The following is a 21583-nucleotide window of genomic DNA, read 5'->3' as shown; positions in this document are numbered from 1 at the left end:
TCCTCCAGCCATACCCTTGCCACAAGTCCTCTCCACCCTGGCTACTCATCTCTGACCCTCCTACCTGTCTAGATGAATGTTTCTTCTTAAACTCCTTGGTTGCCAGACTTCCATACCGTTTGATTTTCTTTCAGCTCTGGTTGGTTTTTTTGTTTTTAATTTTGTTGTTCCGCTTTTGGTTGTAGGAGGAGGCAAAGTGTATCCATCTTGGCTGGGAGTCTGGCCAACACCTACATTACAAAGTTAAGCGTAAATATATGAGCACCTATTGGGTTTATATGGTAAATGTGAACACTAGATAAACATTATAATTCACACATATTTGTTACAGTGAATTTTCAGTTCAGTGAGTGCATGCTGGGTAATAATTTTTGCATTTATTTTTAGCAAATATTCTGACAGAGTTCCAACAGCCAAAGATAACTATTTATGTAAGAGTTAAGAAAGACATTAGAAATCTCAACAGGGCATACAGAGATAAGCAAAGTAAAGTCTAAAATTTGCTAATGTATTATAAAATAAGAGCCCAGATTAGCAGCATAAATTAAATGTCATAATATAAAAATAGAAGGGTCCTATGTGATGAGAGAAGGGAGAATTGAAGAACAGAACTAAAATGAAAGGACCAGAGAGAAGAGAAGGTTTCTGGATTAGAAGGTAACAAATTCGGAGAAGAACAAAAAATCAGTTGGTTAGAACAAAGTTTTGTAAAGCAGGAGAATATTAGAAAGTTTTTGCATGGACATAATGTTTCAGTTTCCTTGAGTATCTATGTTAGAGGACAATTGCTGGGTCATATGATAACTCTATGTTAAGTATTTTAGGAACTGCTGAATAGGTTTCCACAGCATCTACCCCATTTTCCATTTCTACCACCAATGTCTAAATATTCCAAATTCCAATGTCTAAATATGTCCAATATTCCAAAGAAATTTAACATTGATAATATAATCTTATATATAACCTATATTCATGTTTTTCTAGTTGTCAAAAAATTCACATAACTTCGAGATATAATATACATATTTCTAACTCTATTCATTTAAGGTGTACAGTTCTGCCCTGACTGGTGTGGCTCAGTTGGTTGAGCATGATTCTGTGAAACAAAAGGTCACCATTTCATTCCTGCTTTAGGGCACATGCCTGGGTTGCAGGATCATTCCCCGGTTGGGATGCATCCAAGAGGAAACCAGATCAATGTTTCTCTCTCACATCAATGTTTCTCTCCACCTCTTTCTCCCTCCCTTACCTTCTCTCTGAAAATAAATACATGAAATCTTTTAAAATAATATAGACCTATATTATTTTAGTATAGTGTAGCATAATATTTTAATACTTTATTATATAGTATTACTATAATACTATACTATTTTTAGTATAGTGTAGTATTTTAATATAATATAGTACTATAGATTTAGTATATTTACAGTTATATAATCATCACCATAATCTAATTTTGGAACATTTTTGTGATCCCAATCTCTATAGTTGTTTTTTTTTTTTTTAATTCAAGCCGTAATTGAGGGTCATACATTGCACTTGGTTAATATAATTCTTTAGTCTCCTTTAATCTTCCCCTTGGCTTGACATTGGCATTTTTACAGCTTCTAGGCCACTTGCCTTTTAAAATGCCCCACAATCCGGATTCTTCTGATTATTTCTTTTTATTAGATTCAGGTTAAATATTCTGGGTAGGAAAAGGTTGACTCTTAATGTCATAGTAGAAACTGAAAAGGTATTCAAGATTTTTAATCAAGCTACACAATCAGAGCTACTACGGAAAAGCATTCTGGTGAAGTTTTTTTAGGAAAAGTACTCTGATAAAGTTTAATTTGGAGGCAGAGAGAGATGGGTTAAGTTTTTGCTGTAATTAGGCATTAGTAACTTATATGTTGCCATTGGCCATTCCTTATGTAATCCTAGGACCATGTGTCTTGGAAATCAGAGCTTGAGCTGGAATAAAAGTTCGGTGTTGAATAGGAAAATGGGAGCCAGAAATCCGTACGGACAGAGTAATAAGTACTCCCACAACAGAATATTCATGGACATACTAAGTTGACAGCTTTTACCAGGGGCCTTTGTCAAAAGTCAAATGTAAACACAAAAGGGGATCAGATGCTAGGGGACCTGTTCTCTTCCCAATCCTGGCTGGTTAGCAAAGAAAGAAAGAAAACTGATAGTCATCATTTCACATTTCAAGAAAGAAAGCATTATGTTTCTAATCAGGTCCTACTAAAAGTATTTATTATTGTAAAACTACACCAGAAATTGTCACTGAATTATCAGAATACATGTCTGGACCATTTAGAATAGTGAGGCTTTTAAAAATTATTATTTTGAGAAGTTTTATAAGAGTTTATTTGAGCCAAATTTTTTCTTAAAAAAAAAAAGTTCAACCTTTGAATGAGTTGAAAAATGTGTTGGGGATGGAGGATGGATATTTGAGTTTAGGTCTTCTATTAGGTCCTGCCAAGCACTTCTTACCATTTGTTTTTATTTATTCATAGTGTTCTACGGAAACGAATTCGAGAAGACAGAAAAGCTAACACAGCTCAGAAGGTGCAGCAGATGAAACAGAGGCTAAATGAGACTGAACGAAAAAGAAAAAGGTGGTTATATTGGCAACCTATTCTCACTAAGATGGGGTTTGTGTCAGTCATTTTGGTTGGCGCTTTTGTTGGCTGGACACTGTTTTTTCATCAAAATATCCTATAAATAAAACAATGTTGCCCAGCAAGCTTCTGCACTAATAGCTGACAGTGCTGTGTTAATCACAAGGGTTTTTCTGTTAGCAAACTCCTCATACCCCCAAAACGGACACCAGTAGAATAGACACCACCCAGATAAATGATATATTCCATTCTCAGCCCAACATCTCAGGGCTCTGCCCGGAAAATGTAAATGGTGATCTAAAATAAAGACTTTAATGCCTGTTAAAAACTGGTACATTTTGCAACTGTATTCATCCATGTTAAACAAATGATCAGATGGAGAGATATTCTTTATCAAAAGGATTTGTTTTTGAGGCTATCTGGATTTTAACGTTGATACAAGCAATAAATATTGTGGTTTTATCTACATTATTACTGAAAGGAAAATGACCTTTAAATAATGTGTGTAATATATAGTGTACTATTAATATGAGCATCAATAATTTATATTCTTAACCATTTCAGGGTAAATATATTTTATAAGTATTTAATCTTACTTTTTTGTAGTTAAATGTACTTTTATAAAAAGCTCAATTCAAAAAATCTGTTACAAAAATATTGTATGTACTTCAGTTGTACTGGCTACATTTTCATAAAGTGAAGTTCAATATGAGAAGTTAGAACTCTGAGTAAGCATTTTTTACCATATATTTTCATTTCTTTTGTTTTACAGTTTTTCCAATTTTAAAAAGAAAAACAAATTTTCTCTAAAAATATCTTTGAAAGAAAATTCTTCTGACCAATATAGTCATGTAACAGTTGGTCAAGACTTTGTAAAGAAGTTGGTTTCTGTAAAGCCTATTTTAATACTCTTTATTATTCTTGAATATTTTGATGTGACTACCCTAATTTATAATTGAGGTAAATCATGATTTAAGAAATAAAAATAAGGAGCAGCATTTTACTGCCATGACTTCAGTTTACTAGACTGAAGTTTTGAAGTAAAAATATTTTCAAGTTCTTTCTACTTTAATAGTATGATGGCGTAAAAACCTTAGATTGTCCCTTTAAATTGTTAGTGGATATTTTTAGAGTATATATAGCTTAGTGGATTTAATTGCTGATTAGAATTGGTAGATTTTATCACTTCAACATTCCATTAAATTAAAGTTGTTAGACTCCAACATTCCATTAAATTAAATAGTTGTTATCAATTTAATTGCTGAAATAACATTATTTCAGTGTTTTTCCAACTGTGATTTCTAAGGAATCACCAATAAGCAGTAGGAAAAACTCCAAGCTACCAATGTTTACTTTCAACCAGACTATCTCTCCTTTATCTATTTTATATACTACATAAGATTTCTGCATGAGGTTTAATTTTTTTAAGGGGTCAGTTATAATTTCAAAAAGTTTAAAACCATTGGTGTAGACAGATGTTTGGAATTGATTTGAGTAGCCTACTTGAATGTGTTAAATTGTGCTGCAAGTATGAAGCAGGATGTAGGTGGTATTACATATTAAATAAACTTCTGCCTGTGTCCTAATTCAGTGTTACTGTGTCCTGTAACCTTTAAATGGGAAGGAGGTAAGAGGGACATTTTCTTATGTTTGTCTGCCTTAAATCTGTGTTCAAGCACCAAGACCTTTATGTTTTAAGTCATTATAGTTTAAAAATCTTTCTTTTCAATTTGCCTTGCTTTGCCAAAATGCAGTATATTATTCTGCAACTCAGATATGGCCACACCAAATTAAATTTCCCATTGAAAACAAATGCTGGTAATGATGCACACAGCACCACTGCAGGTGAATGTGCTTCATTGGATTCAGTATCGCAGCTTTGCTTTTTGTCTGCCTTCTGTCCTTCTGAGTGCTGTTTGTTGTAATATATTTCTTAAATTTTAGTCAATGTAGTCAACCTTTTTTGATGAACTTCTGCAAATGTTAGTATTCTTATCTCCTGCAAGTAGATTCTTGAGGATAGTATGTTAAGTTTTTACCAATAGTAGTATTTTTGGTGGTTGCTATGTGCTAATTGTTGAATATATATGGCAATATGCTATGGTGCCTATGGTCATCATCCTGACCCTTTATTAAGTGAGGTGGGTGTGTCAGAGAGGACCCAGTCATGCCTTCTTAGGTAACAATCAAAGGAAAGAGTAACTAATCCATAACGGGTTGTACATCTTTCCAAAATTTGTGTATCTTTAAGTCTTCATAATAGTTTTAATTACAACAATTTTCAAAGTCAGTTGTGTAGTTTGACTTCAATGAAGCAGTTAGTTAAGGAAGAAGATAGAGACTTTTAAAGCCAGAGGCTTTATTACTTACATTAAGAAAAGAACATTTACATTAATATGTAGTTCATTTGTATTTTTATTTATCCCTGCTAATAAACTGATACCATCTTCTCTGGCTACACCAGCTGGTTACACACTTGTTTCAAAGTTTAGCCAAGTATTTTATGGTATCCTATATTTTTATCTATGCTTGCACATATATTATCTGTAAAGATATAATTCTCCATACTTAATTTATCCATATAGAAAATTGAAATAATAACCTTTTCCTGAACTCTTAGAGGGTTAAAAAATATGTACAAGTGCATAGAGAACTTCAGAACAATATAAAGACCATTTCTCACATGGTCTTAGAGAATATTTTATATATTACTCTGTCCTTTTTCTATCTTTCTGGTCTATTTCCTTATATATTAATATTTCTACCAAGGAATGAACAAGAAAAGAGAAAGTATGTAAAAAAAAAAAAACTTGATTAAAAATAGAAAAGTAGCCCTGGCTGGTGTAGCTCAATGGATTGAGCGTGGGCCTGCGAACCAGACAATCGAGGTTCGATTCCCAGTCAGGGCACATGCCTGGGTTGCAGGCCGGTTCCCTGCAGGCCAGTTCCCAGCAGGGGATGCACAAAAGGCAACCATAACACTGATGTTTCTCTCCCTCTGTCCTTCCCTTCCCCTCTAAAGATAAATAAATAAAATCTTAAAAGAAAAAAAAGAGGTAGCTCTGCTTAACAGGTATGTCAGAGGAAGGAGTCATAACTCATAAATTAATTTTATGTATACTTGTTTTAAATAAATTAGAATTGATGGTGTGAACCAAAAAATACATATTGATTTAAAAAGTAATTTATAACATGGAGCAGAATTTAGTTTTAATATCAATTCCTTCTTTGCTTTCAGCATCAATTCAAAGTGATGGTTGCTACCATTTATTGATCGTTTACTGTGTGCCAAGCCCTGTGCTAAGCACTTTTCATATGTTATGTTATCCTATTTAATCCTCACAACAAGCTTTTGAGGTAGGTGGTGTTATTATTAAGCCATAACCAGCCTGAGACTTGGCATTTCTACATTCTTTTATGGTACTATCATTGAAAAGTCTCATGTGTATAGTATATTTCAGAATTAAAAATCAAAGAAAGATTTTCCTTGTGCACCTCATTTCCCTCATAGAAAAATATCTGTGAATAGATTCTATATAAATAGACACAGACCAGAACCTGATTAGAAATATTTTTCTTTACCATTTTATACTCTTATTTTAATGAGTACCCACATTTCCAAAGTTCCTGCCTGGTTATTGTACAGATTTTTAAATCTAGTCATCCTTGATTTTTACTTTCAGATACAAATTTTACAGAGGTTTTTTTTTTTTTATGTAGTCTATTTTAAGCCAAATGCTTATATGTATCATCCATGTATTCCTGTGTTCAGACAAGAGTCTAGCAGTCACACCTCTGTCAAAACTGATTTATTTTTTCTTCCAGCAGGTCCATATGGGTTTGTCAGTGGGATAGAGAATGTGGATCTCTCAATCTTCTGCACAGTAGCAATTGGGTGGAGGGTCACCAAGGTTAGAACTTGGTGCATTGATCCTGATCTGGAACTAAGTGTGTAACAGAAATTTCTGTTCTGTGTTCCTGGTTCTTATTTCTACATTAGCAGCTAGTTAAGCCTGTTTTACTTAAGAACCCCTTGTTTAGCTTTGACTTACTTACATGGTAGCAGCACAAAATCTTATAAATAAAAATTTGAAAAATAGAAATGTAGTATTTTTTCCACATAAAATTAAGTTCTGACTTAAAATACAGGACCTTGGTCATTCTTTGGGTGATTTATTCTGGAGTTGACTTTTTTGTTTCATCTTTTTGCCTAGTTCATTTCTTTGGATTTGATTCCATTTTTCTTTATACCTATCTTCAAAACACTGTTGTCCCATAAACTGTTTTTGGGACAGCTTCTACAACAGTGGATATGTTACAAATGCCAGCCATCTCTTGTTCCATTGAATATGTATAAGTGATAACATTTATGCCGTGATAGGAAGAAACTCAGGTTGTGTAAGCTCCACAATGTCTCACCCAAGAATCCTCAGTTCAGATTCTGTGTACTTTATTGGTTATATTCCATGTACCTGGCCATAATGTAGTCATTCCATTGTTCATCTGGATTTGGGAATTTCAGTTTTTAAGATCTGGAAATTTTATGCTACCCACTTTGTTAGGTAGTGTTCTAAAGAAAAAACTTTTAGGAAAAATGGTATGAGTTTGGCTATTTCATTTTTCCCTCAACAGTAGAAATACCACATTCAGATTGCTCCAAGAACAGCATCGAGCAATTCTGCACAAGTGTTTTCTTTCAGCACTCTTCAGAGAAAGTGTTATCTCCTTTGGCTACTGGATTCTGGAAACTTCTTTGAGGAGAATTTTTCTTCACAGTCAGTGCCGATCCTTTTCTCATGTTGTATGCTGTTTACCCCATCACAGAGCATTGCCATATGTAAGCAGCCAATCAGACAAGAAGCTACTGCTTGACTTGAGAGACATTGTCTTTATCAGTATCATTTAAAGTAGCATATAGGAATTATGGGATTTAGTCAGGATATTACTTACAAAGTCTATTTTAATATTGTCTTATTTCACATTACATGGTATGTTTCTAAGAACTGCCTAGGAATTTTTTTTCTTTATAGAGACTATTTCTTAAAACCCAATTTTTTATTGGTTCTCTAATTTGGCCTAGATATTTTTAGATACATGATTACGTTGCTATTTCAGATTTCTACTTTAAAAAAGTTACTTTGAGTTTGGTGAATTCAGGAGAGGGAAACCGTTAAGTTCATTTTGTTTATAAGGCAATGCTTTGCTCATCTTACATATTTTTTATTCGTTTCGGTAAAATATTAGTGTGGATATCTGGTGGCAAAAACTATTTTGGGTGCAGTTTTGGCTTTCTCTTACCTCAGGTGTGGAGCCAGCTTGGGAAGATTTTGTTCTTTCTGTAAACTCCACTCTTGCTTACATTCCAGCATTGGGATGGTTGGCAGTACAATAAGGGCTGCATTTCCAAAGCAAACACCAGGCAGGGCTTATTCCACTTGACTTGTGTGAACCCATTTTACTTTAGTCTTGTTAAATCAGCAAAAAATGATTCCAGTGAACATATTTTTTTTCTAAAATGAAGCCCATTTGTCTTTTCAGTCTTGCAAATAAATACAGTATTTTAAGATAGTTAAAATACTTATGATTTCATTGTATTTTCTTGTCCCTCATAATAATACTCATAAAGAAAAAAGATGAATTTTTTAGAACACTTGACATTTTTTTTTTTTAGTTGTTTTAAATGGTAGTTTTCCCTGGTAAGTGTGTCTTTAATGCCCTGCTGGAGAAGACAACATTGTTTGTTGAATACCTACAGTTCTGCCAATTAGTTAAATATGTAACCTAAATTTAACCCTCATAATGCTTCTTCTACTTATATCACATTGCCTCTATTTTATTATCTATTTTCAGATAATAAAACTGAGTCAGGATAGGTACCTTGTTCAAAATTGCCAGCTAGTATATGACAGCTGAGATGCCATTAGAATTCCATTAACCCCAGGCCTTATATTTTTTCCATATGTCACACTGAGACTCTGTTTTTATGCAATATTTAAACTAGATATTTAAATGGGAAAACATTAGACATTACTTTTACTTGTTAAATTTTAAAGGAACCCGCTGTTTCCAAAGTGAAACAAAGTTTTGTCCCTCCAAAAAAAGCATGTGAAACAGTTTGAGCTACCATTGGGCCAGAGAAATAGTGGAACATCAAAATATTCTTTAACCAAAAAAAAAAAAAAATTATTTAACCTATTATTTCATTCACTTTGGTTAGAGTAAGTTCCTTTGTTTTAATGAGCAGTTTTCTGAGTTCATGGGAAATAAATATGTCAGAATTGGTAACCATCAGTAAGTACCTTTGCATCAGTCAGAATCAGTAAGTACTTTTCCTTACTGCAGCCCCTTGGTTTCAGGGTTCTGTGGAATCCCACATTAAGCAGCCAGAGTATTTTTTGTGACCCATGGACATCTAATGGGAATCTATCAGTGCTGGAAAATCAGAGAAAAGGGATATTCAGAACACTAAAGTGCTTGGGACTGTTATTCTTTCCTTCCATATGTAGAATGAGCCAGTAGTTAGGAAGAAGCTCAATTCACAGTATTTTGGGGTTTTTGACTAAATGTTTTGGATAAATGTGTGGGTTTGGTTGTATATTTCCTATTTATAAATGTGAAGATACAATAATGACAAGTATTTAGATTTTAGGGGTTTTGTTATAGTGAGGAAAGAATGGAAATACATTGATCTCAAAAGACCAGCTATTTGCAAAGATTACTAAATAACATCAAAAACTCAACTGCCCCTAAAATACTTATTTCATGTCTGTCATTTGTTTAAACTCTCATTCAGCTTTACTTTTTGGCATTAAAATACAATAAATTTCTCAACTACTTTATGTCTGTGTTTTCTTTTATATTGGTAGTAAATTGTGTCGCTTCAGTTCTATATTGCTTTAATCATTAGTATTATCCTTCAGGACAAAAAGCATGCTGCTAATAGTTCGTGATTTAAAGATTATAAACCAACTTTGTGTTCAGACATTACATTCATAACATTTTTAGCAGTATGATACAGTGGAGGTCCAAATTGGATTAGACTTTTGAAATGAATGCCAGTTTTGGTAAGTCTAGCACATAAATATAATCTTGCTAAACTGTTGTGGGTACATTTTTTTTTAAGCCTGTCTGTCTGTGAGTATCTCACATGGAGGTCATTTCTTGAGTAATACAGGATGACCTAAAAAATCCAGAGTTAGTAATTCTTGAAAAACAATGTAAATTGTGGTGCTTTGACATGAGCCTCACACTACCAAATGTGTTTGAAAATCTAGCACTTAGGTAGTTTTACCAAGATAACAGTGAAGCTCTTAGTGTGGTTGGTTGTGATATGTTGGAATGTTTTTTGGTTGCCTTTTTAGTTCATTGTTAGTCCTTTTATGTTTTTTGTGTATCTATGTATGTCTGTGTTTGGTAAATATGAATTGAATAGATGACTTCTTATTTTATGTTTTAGGCCAAGACTGACAGACACCTAAATATTCATGACTTGAGAATATTCTGCAGCTATAGATATTGAACCATTGATGTGCAAAGCAAGACCTGAAGCCCACTCCGGAAACTAATGTGAGGCTTGATAAGCCTGTAGATTGCCTCACATTTGTCTGTTTACAAAGTAAACTTTACATCCAGGGAAAGAAGAGCACCACCAGCAGAAGACTTTGCAGAACCCTCTAATTTGATGTATTGTTAAGTTTTTTAATGTATGTGTGAAATGTGGAAAGATGTAAAAGAAATAAATTAGGAGAGACTATTGTACTGCCATCCCTACTGTATTTTTATACTTTTTTGGCAGCATTAAATATTTTTATTAAATAGATTATGTTGGTTTGTGTGCATTATCTTAGGACAGCTCTATTTCAGATAATGTTTTCTTAAAGATTTACTCTTAAATTTTTATAACTAACAATTGGCAGTTAAAGTGAAATTGGACCATAACACTGCTCGCTTGCTTCTTAAGATTTTTTTTTCAGTTACCCCTCACTAGTCTGTCAATATAGATTAGGTGAAAGTAATAAAAGTTACATTTTTTTGTTACTTAGAAAAATATTAATATGGATAATGGTATTAATTTCATATAAGTATAGCAACCCAATGCAGTTTTTAAATTGCAGGGGTTTTAACACAGTATTTTGTATTAGATGTGCTTTCCTCAAACATTTTCTGTTATAAAGAGACCAACAATTCTTTCCTGAACAAGAGTTTTTACTTCTTTACCATCTAATTTCCCAGCTAAATGATGGGTTTCCGCTGTGTATCCAGACAGTTGTCAGAATTATGGTGATATTTTGTTCAAAGATACTGAAGCCTCTGCATCACATAAGCATCACCTTAATGGTATAACAATGCAATTATTTTTGTCAACTTTGAAAGTTTCATAATACTGTTAATTAAATACATCTATTTCATCTTTTGAAAATTTAGAAACCTTATGTTCTTTTAACCTTGTTTTCCATGGTTCTTATTTTAGGAATAAGCAAACTGTTAATCCCTGCTAAATCTTTCCTAAAGAATGCATGAAAAATTTATTATACCACAAAGTAGTACAGTGAAGATAATCCTTTCATTGTGTCAACAAAGCTTGAGAGAATTATCTGCACTACTTCTATTTCCTCAGCTCTCCATATTTACCCCACTAGTATCTGACTCTTTTGTGTCACTCCAGAAATGACCCAGAAAAGTAGCCAAATACAATTGAAACTTCATTTCTATCTTACATGATTTGACAATGATAAGAACTTCTTTGAAGCTTTCTTCTTAGGGCTCAGGCCTTTCTCAGGGTTCTCTTTGTCTCAATCAATCCTTTGAGCCTCTGCCTCTCTCTCTTACTCACTCTCTCACTCTATATTGAGATCTTTACTTTTTAACAGAATTTTAATTATACTCTATGTTATTGTTGACTGTAGTTACAAGGTTGTAGAGATCTCTAGCTTTTTTGCCTAGCTTAACTGAAATTGTGTGCCTATTGATTAGCAACTTCATTCCTCACACTGCCCCCTGCCCAGTCTATGACTGCTACCATTCCACTTTTGGATTCTATGAATGAGACTATTTTAGATATTTACGTTAAGTAGAACTATCCAGTATTTGACTTTGTGTTACTGGTTTGTTTGACTTGGCGTAATACTCTTAAGGTGCATCCATGTTTTCATATACTGCAAATTTTCTCTTAAGGCAACTAGTATTAGGGTGGTTAGTGCCGTGGGCTGTGAAAGAATTCACAAAGAGAAAAAAATACAAAGAGCAAAGTTTATATTCACTTTCCAAGATAGGAAAGGGGCTTGGTGTAGACAGATAAACCAGCTGCAAACAGTTGGGGCTGTGAGTTTTTATTGGGAGAGGGGGATGCAGCTGGCTAATCATGGCAATTAGTTGTAAATAAGGTGGTTTCAAGCTGATTGTGTAGGCTTCAGTTTGTTTTGCTGTTATCTTTGTGTTCAGGGTCCAGGTGTTTGGGTCTGGTATGTCCAGTTTATATACGTTCCTAAAACACCTGGGCAGGGAATACGTTTAGTAATCTCTTCAGTCCTGAGAATAGAGGCTCAGAGAAACAACAATTGTGCCTGACAGGAAAGAGATAGCTCTCCTAAAGAGGGTCTGAAAGGGGAATTTTTGTCCTTTCATTCTCCTCTCTTATTTTAAGATGGATTTATTGTTGATAACCAAGCCTGGTCCTGATTCTGAGTAGAAGAGGCAAAAGTGTTTTTCTTCTGTAACTGCTTCATTGCTGGTCATAACCAGCAATCTATAGATGTAGAGTTGTCCCTGCCTGTGGATTGGGGTAAGGGTTAAGAGAAGGTGGAAATGGACAATGTGAAAGGCAAGAGCCATTGCCGGGGCTTGTTTGTAAAGGGAGACCCAGCCCTGGCTGGTGTGGCTTAGTGGATTGAGCACAGACCTTCAAAGCAAAGGGTCGCCAGTTCAATTCCCAATTAGGGCACACAATTCCCAGTGCCTGGGTTGCAGGCCAGGTTTCCAGTGTGGAGTGCACAAGAAGCAACCACACATTGATGTTTCTCTCCTCTTTCTCCCTTCCCTCTCTAAAAATAAATAATATCTTAAAAAATAAAATAAATAAAGGGAGTCTCCTAATGTTTGGTGGATAAAAGATGGGAGATATCATAGGAGGTGTGGCCAAAAGCTAGGATAAAGAGAAGCTGCAATAGGGCCAAGAAAAAGAGGCCAGAAGCAGATGTTGGTTTCATTTTTTATGTATTTTTATTTGGTATGCTTTATTTTTAAGTATATTTTATTGATTATACTATTACAGTTTTCCCAACTTTCTCCTTTTAGCCCCCTCAGCCATGCACTCCCCCAACCTTCCAGCATCCCCCCCAGTTCATGTTCATGGATTGTACATGTAAGTTCTTTGAGTTCTGTTTCCTCTACCATTTTTGACCTCTCCCCATTTATTTTATGCCTACTAATTATGCTTCTTCTTTTCTGTGCCTTTTCCCTGCATTCCTCCCTTCTCCCTCCTCACTGAAAACCCTCCATGTGATGTCCATTTCTCTGACTTTGTTCCCAATCTACTTGTTTGCTTATTAGTTTTTGTTTTTATTGTTTTTCTTTCTTTTTTTTTTTTTTTTTTTTTGGTTGACTTGTTGATAGTTGTGAAGTCATTGTCACTTTACTGTTCCTACTTTGGATCTTTTTCTTAGATAAGCCCCTTTAACATTTCATATAAGAAGGACTTGGTAATGATGAACTCCTTTAACTTGACGTTATGTGGGAAGCACTTTATCAGCCCTTCCATTCTAAATGATAGCTTTGCTGGAGAGAGTATTCTTGGATGTAGGTCCTTGCCTTTCATGACTTGGAATACTTTCCAGCCCCTTCTTGCCTGAAAGGTCTCTTTTTGAGAAATCACCTGACAGCCTTATGGGCACTCCTTTGTAGGTAACTGTCTCCTTTTCTCTTGCTGCTTTTAAGATTCTTTCCTTCATTTTAATCTTGGCTAATGTAATTATGATGTTCTTTGGTGTGTTCCTCCATGGGTCCAACTTTGGGACTCCGGGCTTCCTGGACTTCCTGGAAGTCTATTTCCTTCACCAGATTGGGGAAGTTTTCCTTGATTATTTGTTCAGGTAAGTTTTCAATTTCTTACTGCTGTTCTTCTCTGTCTGGTACCCCTATAATTAGATTTTGGGATGTTTCAAATTGTCCCAAAGGTTCCTAAGTCTCTCTTCTTTTTTTTTTTTTTGAATTCTTGTTTCTTCATTCTATTCCGGGTGGATGTTTATTATTTCCTTTTGTTCCAAATCATTGATTTGAGTCCTGGTTTCCTCCCTGTCACTGTTGGTTCCCTGAGTATTTTGCTTTATTTCATTTTGGATATCTTTCATTTGTTCTTTAATTTATCAACAAAGGTCAGTCAGTTGTGTGAGCATTTTGATTACCAGGGCTTTAAATTCTCCATCAGATAGGTTGGCTATCTCCTCGTTGCTTAGCTCTGAAGTTTTCATCTGTTCTTTCATTTGGGCCCTATTTCTTTGTCTCAGGGCATCTGTTAAGTTGTAAGTGAGTGGGTCCTTAGGTATTCCCCAGGGTAGGACAGCTCCCCTGATTGTCTCTAGCCCTACTTTCTAGCAAACCCTCCTGTGAAGACTGGGAGTTTCTCCCACCGGGGGAACTGCTATAGTCCACAGTGAGCTCTGAGTCTCAGTTTCCTGTACACCCAGACCCACTTACATGACCCACCACCTCACCAATCTGGTTTTGGTTGACTGTTTTAATTCCTTAGTTGTCAGAGTTCCATGCAGTTTGATTTTGTGACATGTCTGGTTGTTTATTGATTTTAAATTGGTTGTTACTCTCTTTTTGGTTGTGCATGGAAGCAAAGGGTTTCTGCCTATGCCTCCATCTTGGCTGGAACTCCTAAGTAGTTTCTATGTTCATGTTAAAGTTTCCTTTTCATATCAAAGGAAAAACATCAAAATATCCACAGTGGTTTCTCCTGTAAAGAACTAGTTTGGGAGGATGAGGTACAGGGGAGGTGAGGAATTTTGCTAGTAACTATGTACACTTGATAGCATCATTCAATTTTGTTTCACTTAAATAGAACCATAGATAATCCTTTACATTAAGTAAAATCCCTGAACCTTATAAATTTGATATAAAATAAATAACTGAGTATCTCAGTGACAAATGAAAAATCCAGGGAAAGAATCTTTTAATTATGTGGCCTAAGAATAGACTCATATTTCACAGAGGACATTTGTGTATTTCATATTCCGTTTCACAAATGGACAATTTTTCCCCCCATCCTAAATCCAAATATTTGTTTATTTCTTTCCAAGAAGCTAACTAAAAACATTCTAAAACCAAAATACTTTGTATTTTAAAAGTTATAAAACCCTCTAAACATTCTTGTCTTTAAACACTGATGTTACAAGGTAAAGAAGTATATTTAGAGATAATCTTCAGGTAGCCCTGATGCAAACCTGGAACCTGCATTTCTGATCCTATATAAAACGATCAGTTTACATCTTATTTTAATACTTCTGGGGACAACTTTGTTCTTCAGGAATTCTAAACATAGCTGGTAATGACCTGCTAGGATAACCTGGCCAAAGAGGTCCAGGGAGGTGTGTAGAACTCGTAATTTGTACTGAATTGAACAGTATCCCCTGCCACAGCCCCAGATTTATGTCCTTCCCAGAATCTTAATTAGAAATAGGTTGAGAAAAGCTTTCTTTCCATCTGGCCACAGCCATAAGGTAAGCCAAGATGGGCACTTCCAAGTACATCCAGTAGCTATGGAAGAAGAAACAATGAGATGTGATGTGCTTCCCTCTCAGGGTGCACTGCTGGTGATAACTGCCAGCTCTCTGTGCTCTATAGAGCCCCCTGCCCCACCAGGCCTGATACAGTACACAAGTTGGCATACAAGGCCAAGCAAGGTTATGCCATACATCAGATTTGTGTGTGCCATGGTGGCCGCAAATGCCCTGTTCCAAAGGGTGTGACCTATGGCAAGCCTGGCCAGCATGGTGTTAACCAGTTAAAGATTGCCCAAAGCCTTTGGTATGTTGGTCAGGAGTGAGCTGGGCACCACTGTGGAGCTCTGCAAGTCCTGAATTCTTACTAGGTTGGTAAAGATTCCACACACAAATTCTTTGAGGTTATCCTCATTGATCCATTCCATAAGGCTATCAGAAGGAACCCTGATACCCAATGGATCACCAAACATCCACAAGCACAAGAAGATGCAAGAACTAACATCTGCAGGCCACAAGAGCCATGGCCTTGGAAAGGGCCACAAGTTCCCCCACACTACTGTTGTTTCTTGCCGTGCAGTTTGGAGAAGGTGTAAAACTCCTCAGCTCCACCATTATCACTAGTATGTGTCATGTTTGCAAAATTCTTACCTAATAATTTAGGACAATCAGAAGAAGAATAGGGTCATTGCGAATGTAATTAGTAAAAATGGAGTCATACTGGAATAGGTGGGACTTTAATCAAATGTGACTCGGGTCCTTATAAACAAAGGAGAGGAGACACAAAGACATAGATACACAAGGAGAAGGCCATGTGAAGATGAAGACTGACTGGAGCGATGCATCTACAAACCAAGGAACACCAAGGATTGCAAGCTAGCACTCTAGGCTGGAAGAGGCAAGGCATGATCCTCCCCTAGGGCATTCAGAAATAGCAGGTCCTGCTGACACCTTGATTTTGGACTTCTGCCTCAGGAACTGTGAGAGGATACACTTCTGTGGTTTTAAGCTATTCAGTTTATGGTCATTTGTTTTAGCAGTTCAAGGAAATAGTAGCTTTTTACGTTTTTTTAAGTATTAATAAAACTAAGCAAAATTTCATGTAGAAGTGTTACAGTAGCATTTTTTAGTTATTTTTTTGAATAATTATGTGTATGTTTATTTTTTAACTTCTGGAAAATTTAAGTACAGGAAAAAAATAGAATTGTATAAATATATGAGGTCTGTCCAGAAGGTATCCAGCTATGTAATATGAAAAGAGACACTTACTGAAGAATATACAAGGTAAAAGAAACATTATACAAAGGACAATGACACCTCAGTCCCTTTCAAAGTAGGCACCTTGGGACCTCACACAGTTCTCCCAGTCGCCATCAGCTGCCCCATCATATTTTCCTGAATCTGAACAACAGTCTGAATCTCTTCCCTTTCAAATGTGTTTTTAGTTTAGGGAAAGCCAGAAGTCACAGGACACCAAATTTGGGCTGTATGGGGCTGAGTCACCTGGGTGATTTCATCTTTCTCCAAAAAATCTGCACAAAATGTGATGCATGAATGGGCACGTTGTCATGATGAAGCTACCAATCACCAGTTAGCCATAGCTGAGGCCTTCTGAATCATACGAATAGTTTCCATGGAGGAATGTTCAAGCTTAATTCAAAATTTGATGCAGATTCATTGCTCTACTCAGTCATTTTGAATGTGATGGCCACACAGTACACATGCTCACTCAGTTGTGTCTACCAAACCCATTGAATGGAATGTGTTCACATGTGCACATTGTAGTTCACTCTCCTTGGCTCCCAGGTTGCATCAATGTTGGGCAAAAACTTCTCATTATATTAACAAATAGTTAGACTTTTTCCAGAGAGACCTCATATACCTATTAACTAGATTTAAGTGTTATTTTTCCCATTTGCTTTATCTATCGTTTGTAAAGCATTGTGAAATAGATTACATACATCTCATATGTGCTCCTAAATTTTATACAACTCTGAAAAACTACAAAGAAGGCTACATAACAAAAACACCATTAGATTGTAATATTTAACAAGATTAAAAAATCCTAAATACCATCTAACACTCAATCCATATTAAGATTCTTCCACTTTTGTCTCCCAAATATTTTTTCATTGATAACAGTGTTGTTTAGGTTTAAGGTACATAACTTGTGCACTTCATACACTTAAACGTTGCAAACTGATTACCACGATAGATTAACTAACAACTCCATCATGTCACATAATTACCATTTCATTTTTTTGTGGTGAGAACGTTACTCACTGAAGGACTTCCAAGTATATAATACAATATTATTAACTATAATCAACATGCTATACATTAGATCCCCAGGAATTACTCATTCTGAATACAAGTTTATATTCTTTTGCCAACATCTCTCTATTTCCTACAACCCTCAGGCCCCTAGTAACCACCATTCTACTCTCCATTTCTGAATTTGACTTTTTTAGATTCCACAGATAAATGATGTCAGATTTGTCTTTATCTGACATTTCACTTCATTTCCACCCATGTTATCTAAATGGCAGCATATCATTTTTTGTGGGTGGCCAAAAAATATTTTGCCTCATATATGCACCACAGCTTCTCTACCATTATTCATTCATTAATGGGCACTTAGGTTGTTTCCATATCTTGCCTATTGACTCCACAGTTTATTGCATCATTTTGTCCCTGTCCATTTTGTTTGTTTCCATTTTGTCCCTGTCTAGAAAACTTTCCTAGTTCCCTTTATTATGATTCCATTCTGCCTTTAAGGCCCACTTCACACATCTTTTTTTGTATGGTTATCTCTGATTCCTGCAGTCCACCGGTAATCTCTCCCTTATAGTCATTCTCATGATAGTGAATTTTTTTCTATGCTAGGCTTATTGAGATATGCTTTATTTAATCTTTTCAAAAATGTTATCCTTATTATGTATTCCATTACGATTTGGTCCATTTATATCTCCCCTGCAATTACCACACTGTTGTCTATGTCCACAAGATTTTTTCCCTATTTGCTCAATCCCTCAGTGCCTTAACCTCCCTCTCCAATAGCTGTCATCCTGCTCTCCATCTCCATTTTCTCTATTAGTTCAGTTTGTGCGTTAGATACCACATATGAGTGAAATCATATGGTATTTGTTTTTCTCTGACTACCATATTTCACTTAGCTCAGTGTTCCCTGGTTCCATCAGTACTGTAGCAAAGGATAAACTTTTCTAATTTTTTATGAGCAAGTAGTATTCCATTGTGTAAATGTCCCATAGTCGTATTATCCACTCATCTATTGATGTACATCTGGCTTCTTCATATCTTGGCAGCTGTAAATAATGCTGCATTGAACATAGCGGTGCTTATGTTGTTTCGAATTAGTACTTTGGGTTCCTTTGGATATATTTCCAGAAGTAGGATCGCTGGGTCAAAAGGCAGATTGATTTTTAATTTTTGGAGGTATCTCCATATGCTTTCCAGTGGCTGCACAAATCTGCATTCTCACCAGCAGTGCAAATTGATTCACCTTTCTCCACATCCTCAACAGCACTTGCTGTTGATTTATTGATGGCCACTCTGGGAGGTGTGAGATGGTATCTAATTGTGGTTTTAATTTCCATTTCTCTGCTAATTAGTGACATTCAGCGTATTTTCATATGTCTATTGGCTATCTTTATGTTCTTTTTGGAGAACTGTCTATTTAGGTCCTTTGCCCATTTTTTTAGTTAGGTTGTTGTTTTGGTGTTGAGTTCTATAAATACTTTATAAATATTGCATATTAACCCCTTATCAGATGTATCAGCAAATATGTTCTCCCACTCTGTGGGTTGTCTTTTTATTTGTTGATGATTTCCTTGGCTATTCAAAAACTTCTTCATTTGATGTGGCCCCATTTGTTCATTTTTTTCTTCAGTTTCCCTTCCTTGCCTGGGGAGATATATTTGATAAAATATTTAAACAAACAATGTCCAAGATTTTGCTGCCTATGTTTTCTTTGAGGATTTTTGTGGTTTCAGGTCTAACAACTAAATCTTTGATCCATTTCAAATGTATTATTGTTTGTGTTGGGAGAATGTGGTCCAGTTTCCTTTTTCTGCACATACTTGTTCAATTTTTCCAACACAATTTATTATATAAAGTATCTTTAGCCCATTGTATGTACTTGCTTCCTCTGTCAAATATTAATTGACCATAAAGGTGTGGGTTTATTTCTGGGCTCTCTATTCCGTTCCATTGATCTATGTGTCTGTTTTTATGCCAGTGTCATGCTGTTTTGGTTACCATGGCCTTATAGTATAGTTTGATACTAGGTAGTGTGATTCTTTCAACTTTATTCTTCTTTCTCAGGATCACTTTTGGAATGTAGGGCCTTTTTTGGTTCCATATAAATTTTTTAAATGTTTGTTCTAGTTCTGTAAAATATGTCATTGGAATCTTGATAGGAATTGCCTGAATCTAAAGATTGCTTTGAGTAGTATGGACATTTTAATGATGTTAATTCTTCCTATTCATTTACATGGTATGTACTTCCACTTATTTGTATCTTCTGTTTCTTTCTTCGGTATCTTATAATTTTTCATGTAGTCTTTTACATCCTTGATTAGGTTTATTCCTAGGTGTTTTATTCTTTTTGCAGCAATTGTGAATGGGATTGTTTTCTTAATTTCCCTCTCTCTAAGTTCATTATTGGCATATAAAAATGCAACTGCTTTCTGGGTATTAATTTTGTACCCTGCTACTCTGCTGAATTCATTTATCAATCCTAGTAGTTTCCTAGTGGAATCTTTGGGGTTCTCTGTGTACAGTATCGTGCCATCTGCAAATAAAGACAGTTTTACTTCTTCCTTTCAAATTTGGATGCCCTCTATTTCTTCTCCTGATTGCTGTGGCTAGGACTCCCTGTACTATGTTGAATAAGAGAAGGGAAAGCTGACATCCCTGTCTTGTTCCCGATCTTAAGTGGAATTCTTTGAGTATGATACTGGCAGTGTGTTTGTTATATATGGCCTTCATTATGTTGAGGTATGCTCCCTCTACTCCCACTTTGCTGAGTGTTTTTATCATAAATGGGTGCTAGATTTTTATCAAATGCTTTGTGTGATTCTATTGATATGATCATGTGGTTTTTATTCATTTTGTTTATGTGGTAAATTACACTTACTGATTTGCAAATGTTGTACCATCCCAGAATAAATTCCACTTGATCATGGTGTATGATCTTTTTGATGCATTGCTGTAATTGGTTTGCTAGTATTTTTTTGATTTTTCCATCTTCATCAGGGATAGTGACCTATAATTTTTTTTTATTTGTACTGTCTTTATCTGGTTTTAGAATTTGGATGATGCTGGCCTTACGAGTGTGGGATCCTTTCCTTTTCTTGAATTTAATGAAATAGTTTGAGAAAGAGAGGTGTTAGTTCTTCTTGGAATGTTTGATAAAATTCGCCTGTGAAGCCATCCAGTCCAGGGCTTTTGTTAGGAATTTTTTTATTACTGCTTCAATTTCACTAGGTATAATGAGTCTGGTTAAAGATTTTCAATCTTGTTAATCTTTTCCAAGAATCAGCTCTTGAATTCATTAATCTTTTATATTGGTTTCTTAGATTCTATTTCATTTATTTTTACTTTGATCTTTATTATTTCCTTCCTTCTACTCACCTTGGACTTTGTTCTTCTTTTTCAGTTCTTTTAACTGTTAAAGTTAGATAGTTTATTTTAACTTTTTCTGGTTTTTGAGATAGGCCTGTAATGCTATGAATTTCTTTCTTAAGATGCTGCTTGCCCATTGTCCCACAGATTTTTGGTTGTTATGTGCTCATTTTCATTTGTTTCAAGGTATCTTTTGATTTCTTCCTTGATTTCCTTGACCCATTAATTGTTTAATAACATGTTACTTAGCTTCTATGTTTTTGCATGGTTTTTTACTGATTTCTATTTTCATAGCATTGTGGTCATAGGAGATTATTGGTAAGGTTTCAGTTAAATTTATTGAGACTTGTTTTGTGTTCTAACATGTGGTCTATCCTAGAAAATGTTCCATGTGCACTTGAAAAGTATGTATATTCTGAGGACTTCCGCCAAGATGGAGGTTTAAGGTGGATGTGCCTGCCTCCTCACACAACCAAGTTTAGGGACAACTAAATATTAGCATCAGAAAACACAACCAGAACACGGAAAACTGAACTTTTCGGAAGTCCGCTAACAACAAATTCTTCGGCCCGACCGGTAAGGGGCGAAACCGGCATCGGGTGAGGA

General features: G+C 35.3%; 1 protein-coding gene and 1 pseudogene across 2 annotated transcripts in view; both read left to right on the top strand.

The window, feature by feature from the left end:
* The window catches only part of PTPN2 (protein tyrosine phosphatase non-receptor type 2), a 131542-nt gene extending 121111 nt beyond the window's left edge, over window positions 1–10431 (top strand). The window contains exons 9-10 of one of the 2 annotated variants that reach the window (XM_037127303.2): window positions 2508–2609; window positions 10069–10431. In XM_037127303.2, the coding sequence (XP_036983198.2) occupies window positions 2508–2609; window positions 10069–10090 (124 nt within the window). In that variant the 3' untranslated portion in view covers window positions 10091–10431. Of the gene's footprint in view, window positions 1–2507; window positions 3195–10068 lie in introns of those variants that run through there. The other variant, XM_037127301.2, reaches the window with a different exon arrangement.
* A 4910-nt stretch (window positions 10432–15341) lies between these two features.
* LOC119035830 (60S ribosomal protein L15-like) lies at window positions 15342–16375 on the top strand (annotated as a pseudogene).
* Window positions 16376–21583: the final 5208 nt, after the last annotated feature.

This window comes from Artibeus jamaicensis, unplaced genomic scaffold (assembly GCF_021234435.1).
Source record: "Artibeus jamaicensis isolate MK-2021 breed Jamaican fruit bat unplaced genomic scaffold, CSHL_Jam_final contig_511, whole genome shotgun sequence".
In the NCBI taxonomy this organism is placed as follows: domain Eukaryota; kingdom Metazoa; phylum Chordata; class Mammalia; order Chiroptera; family Phyllostomidae; genus Artibeus; species Artibeus jamaicensis.
This window is presented reverse-complemented; position numbering and strand designations above follow the sequence as displayed.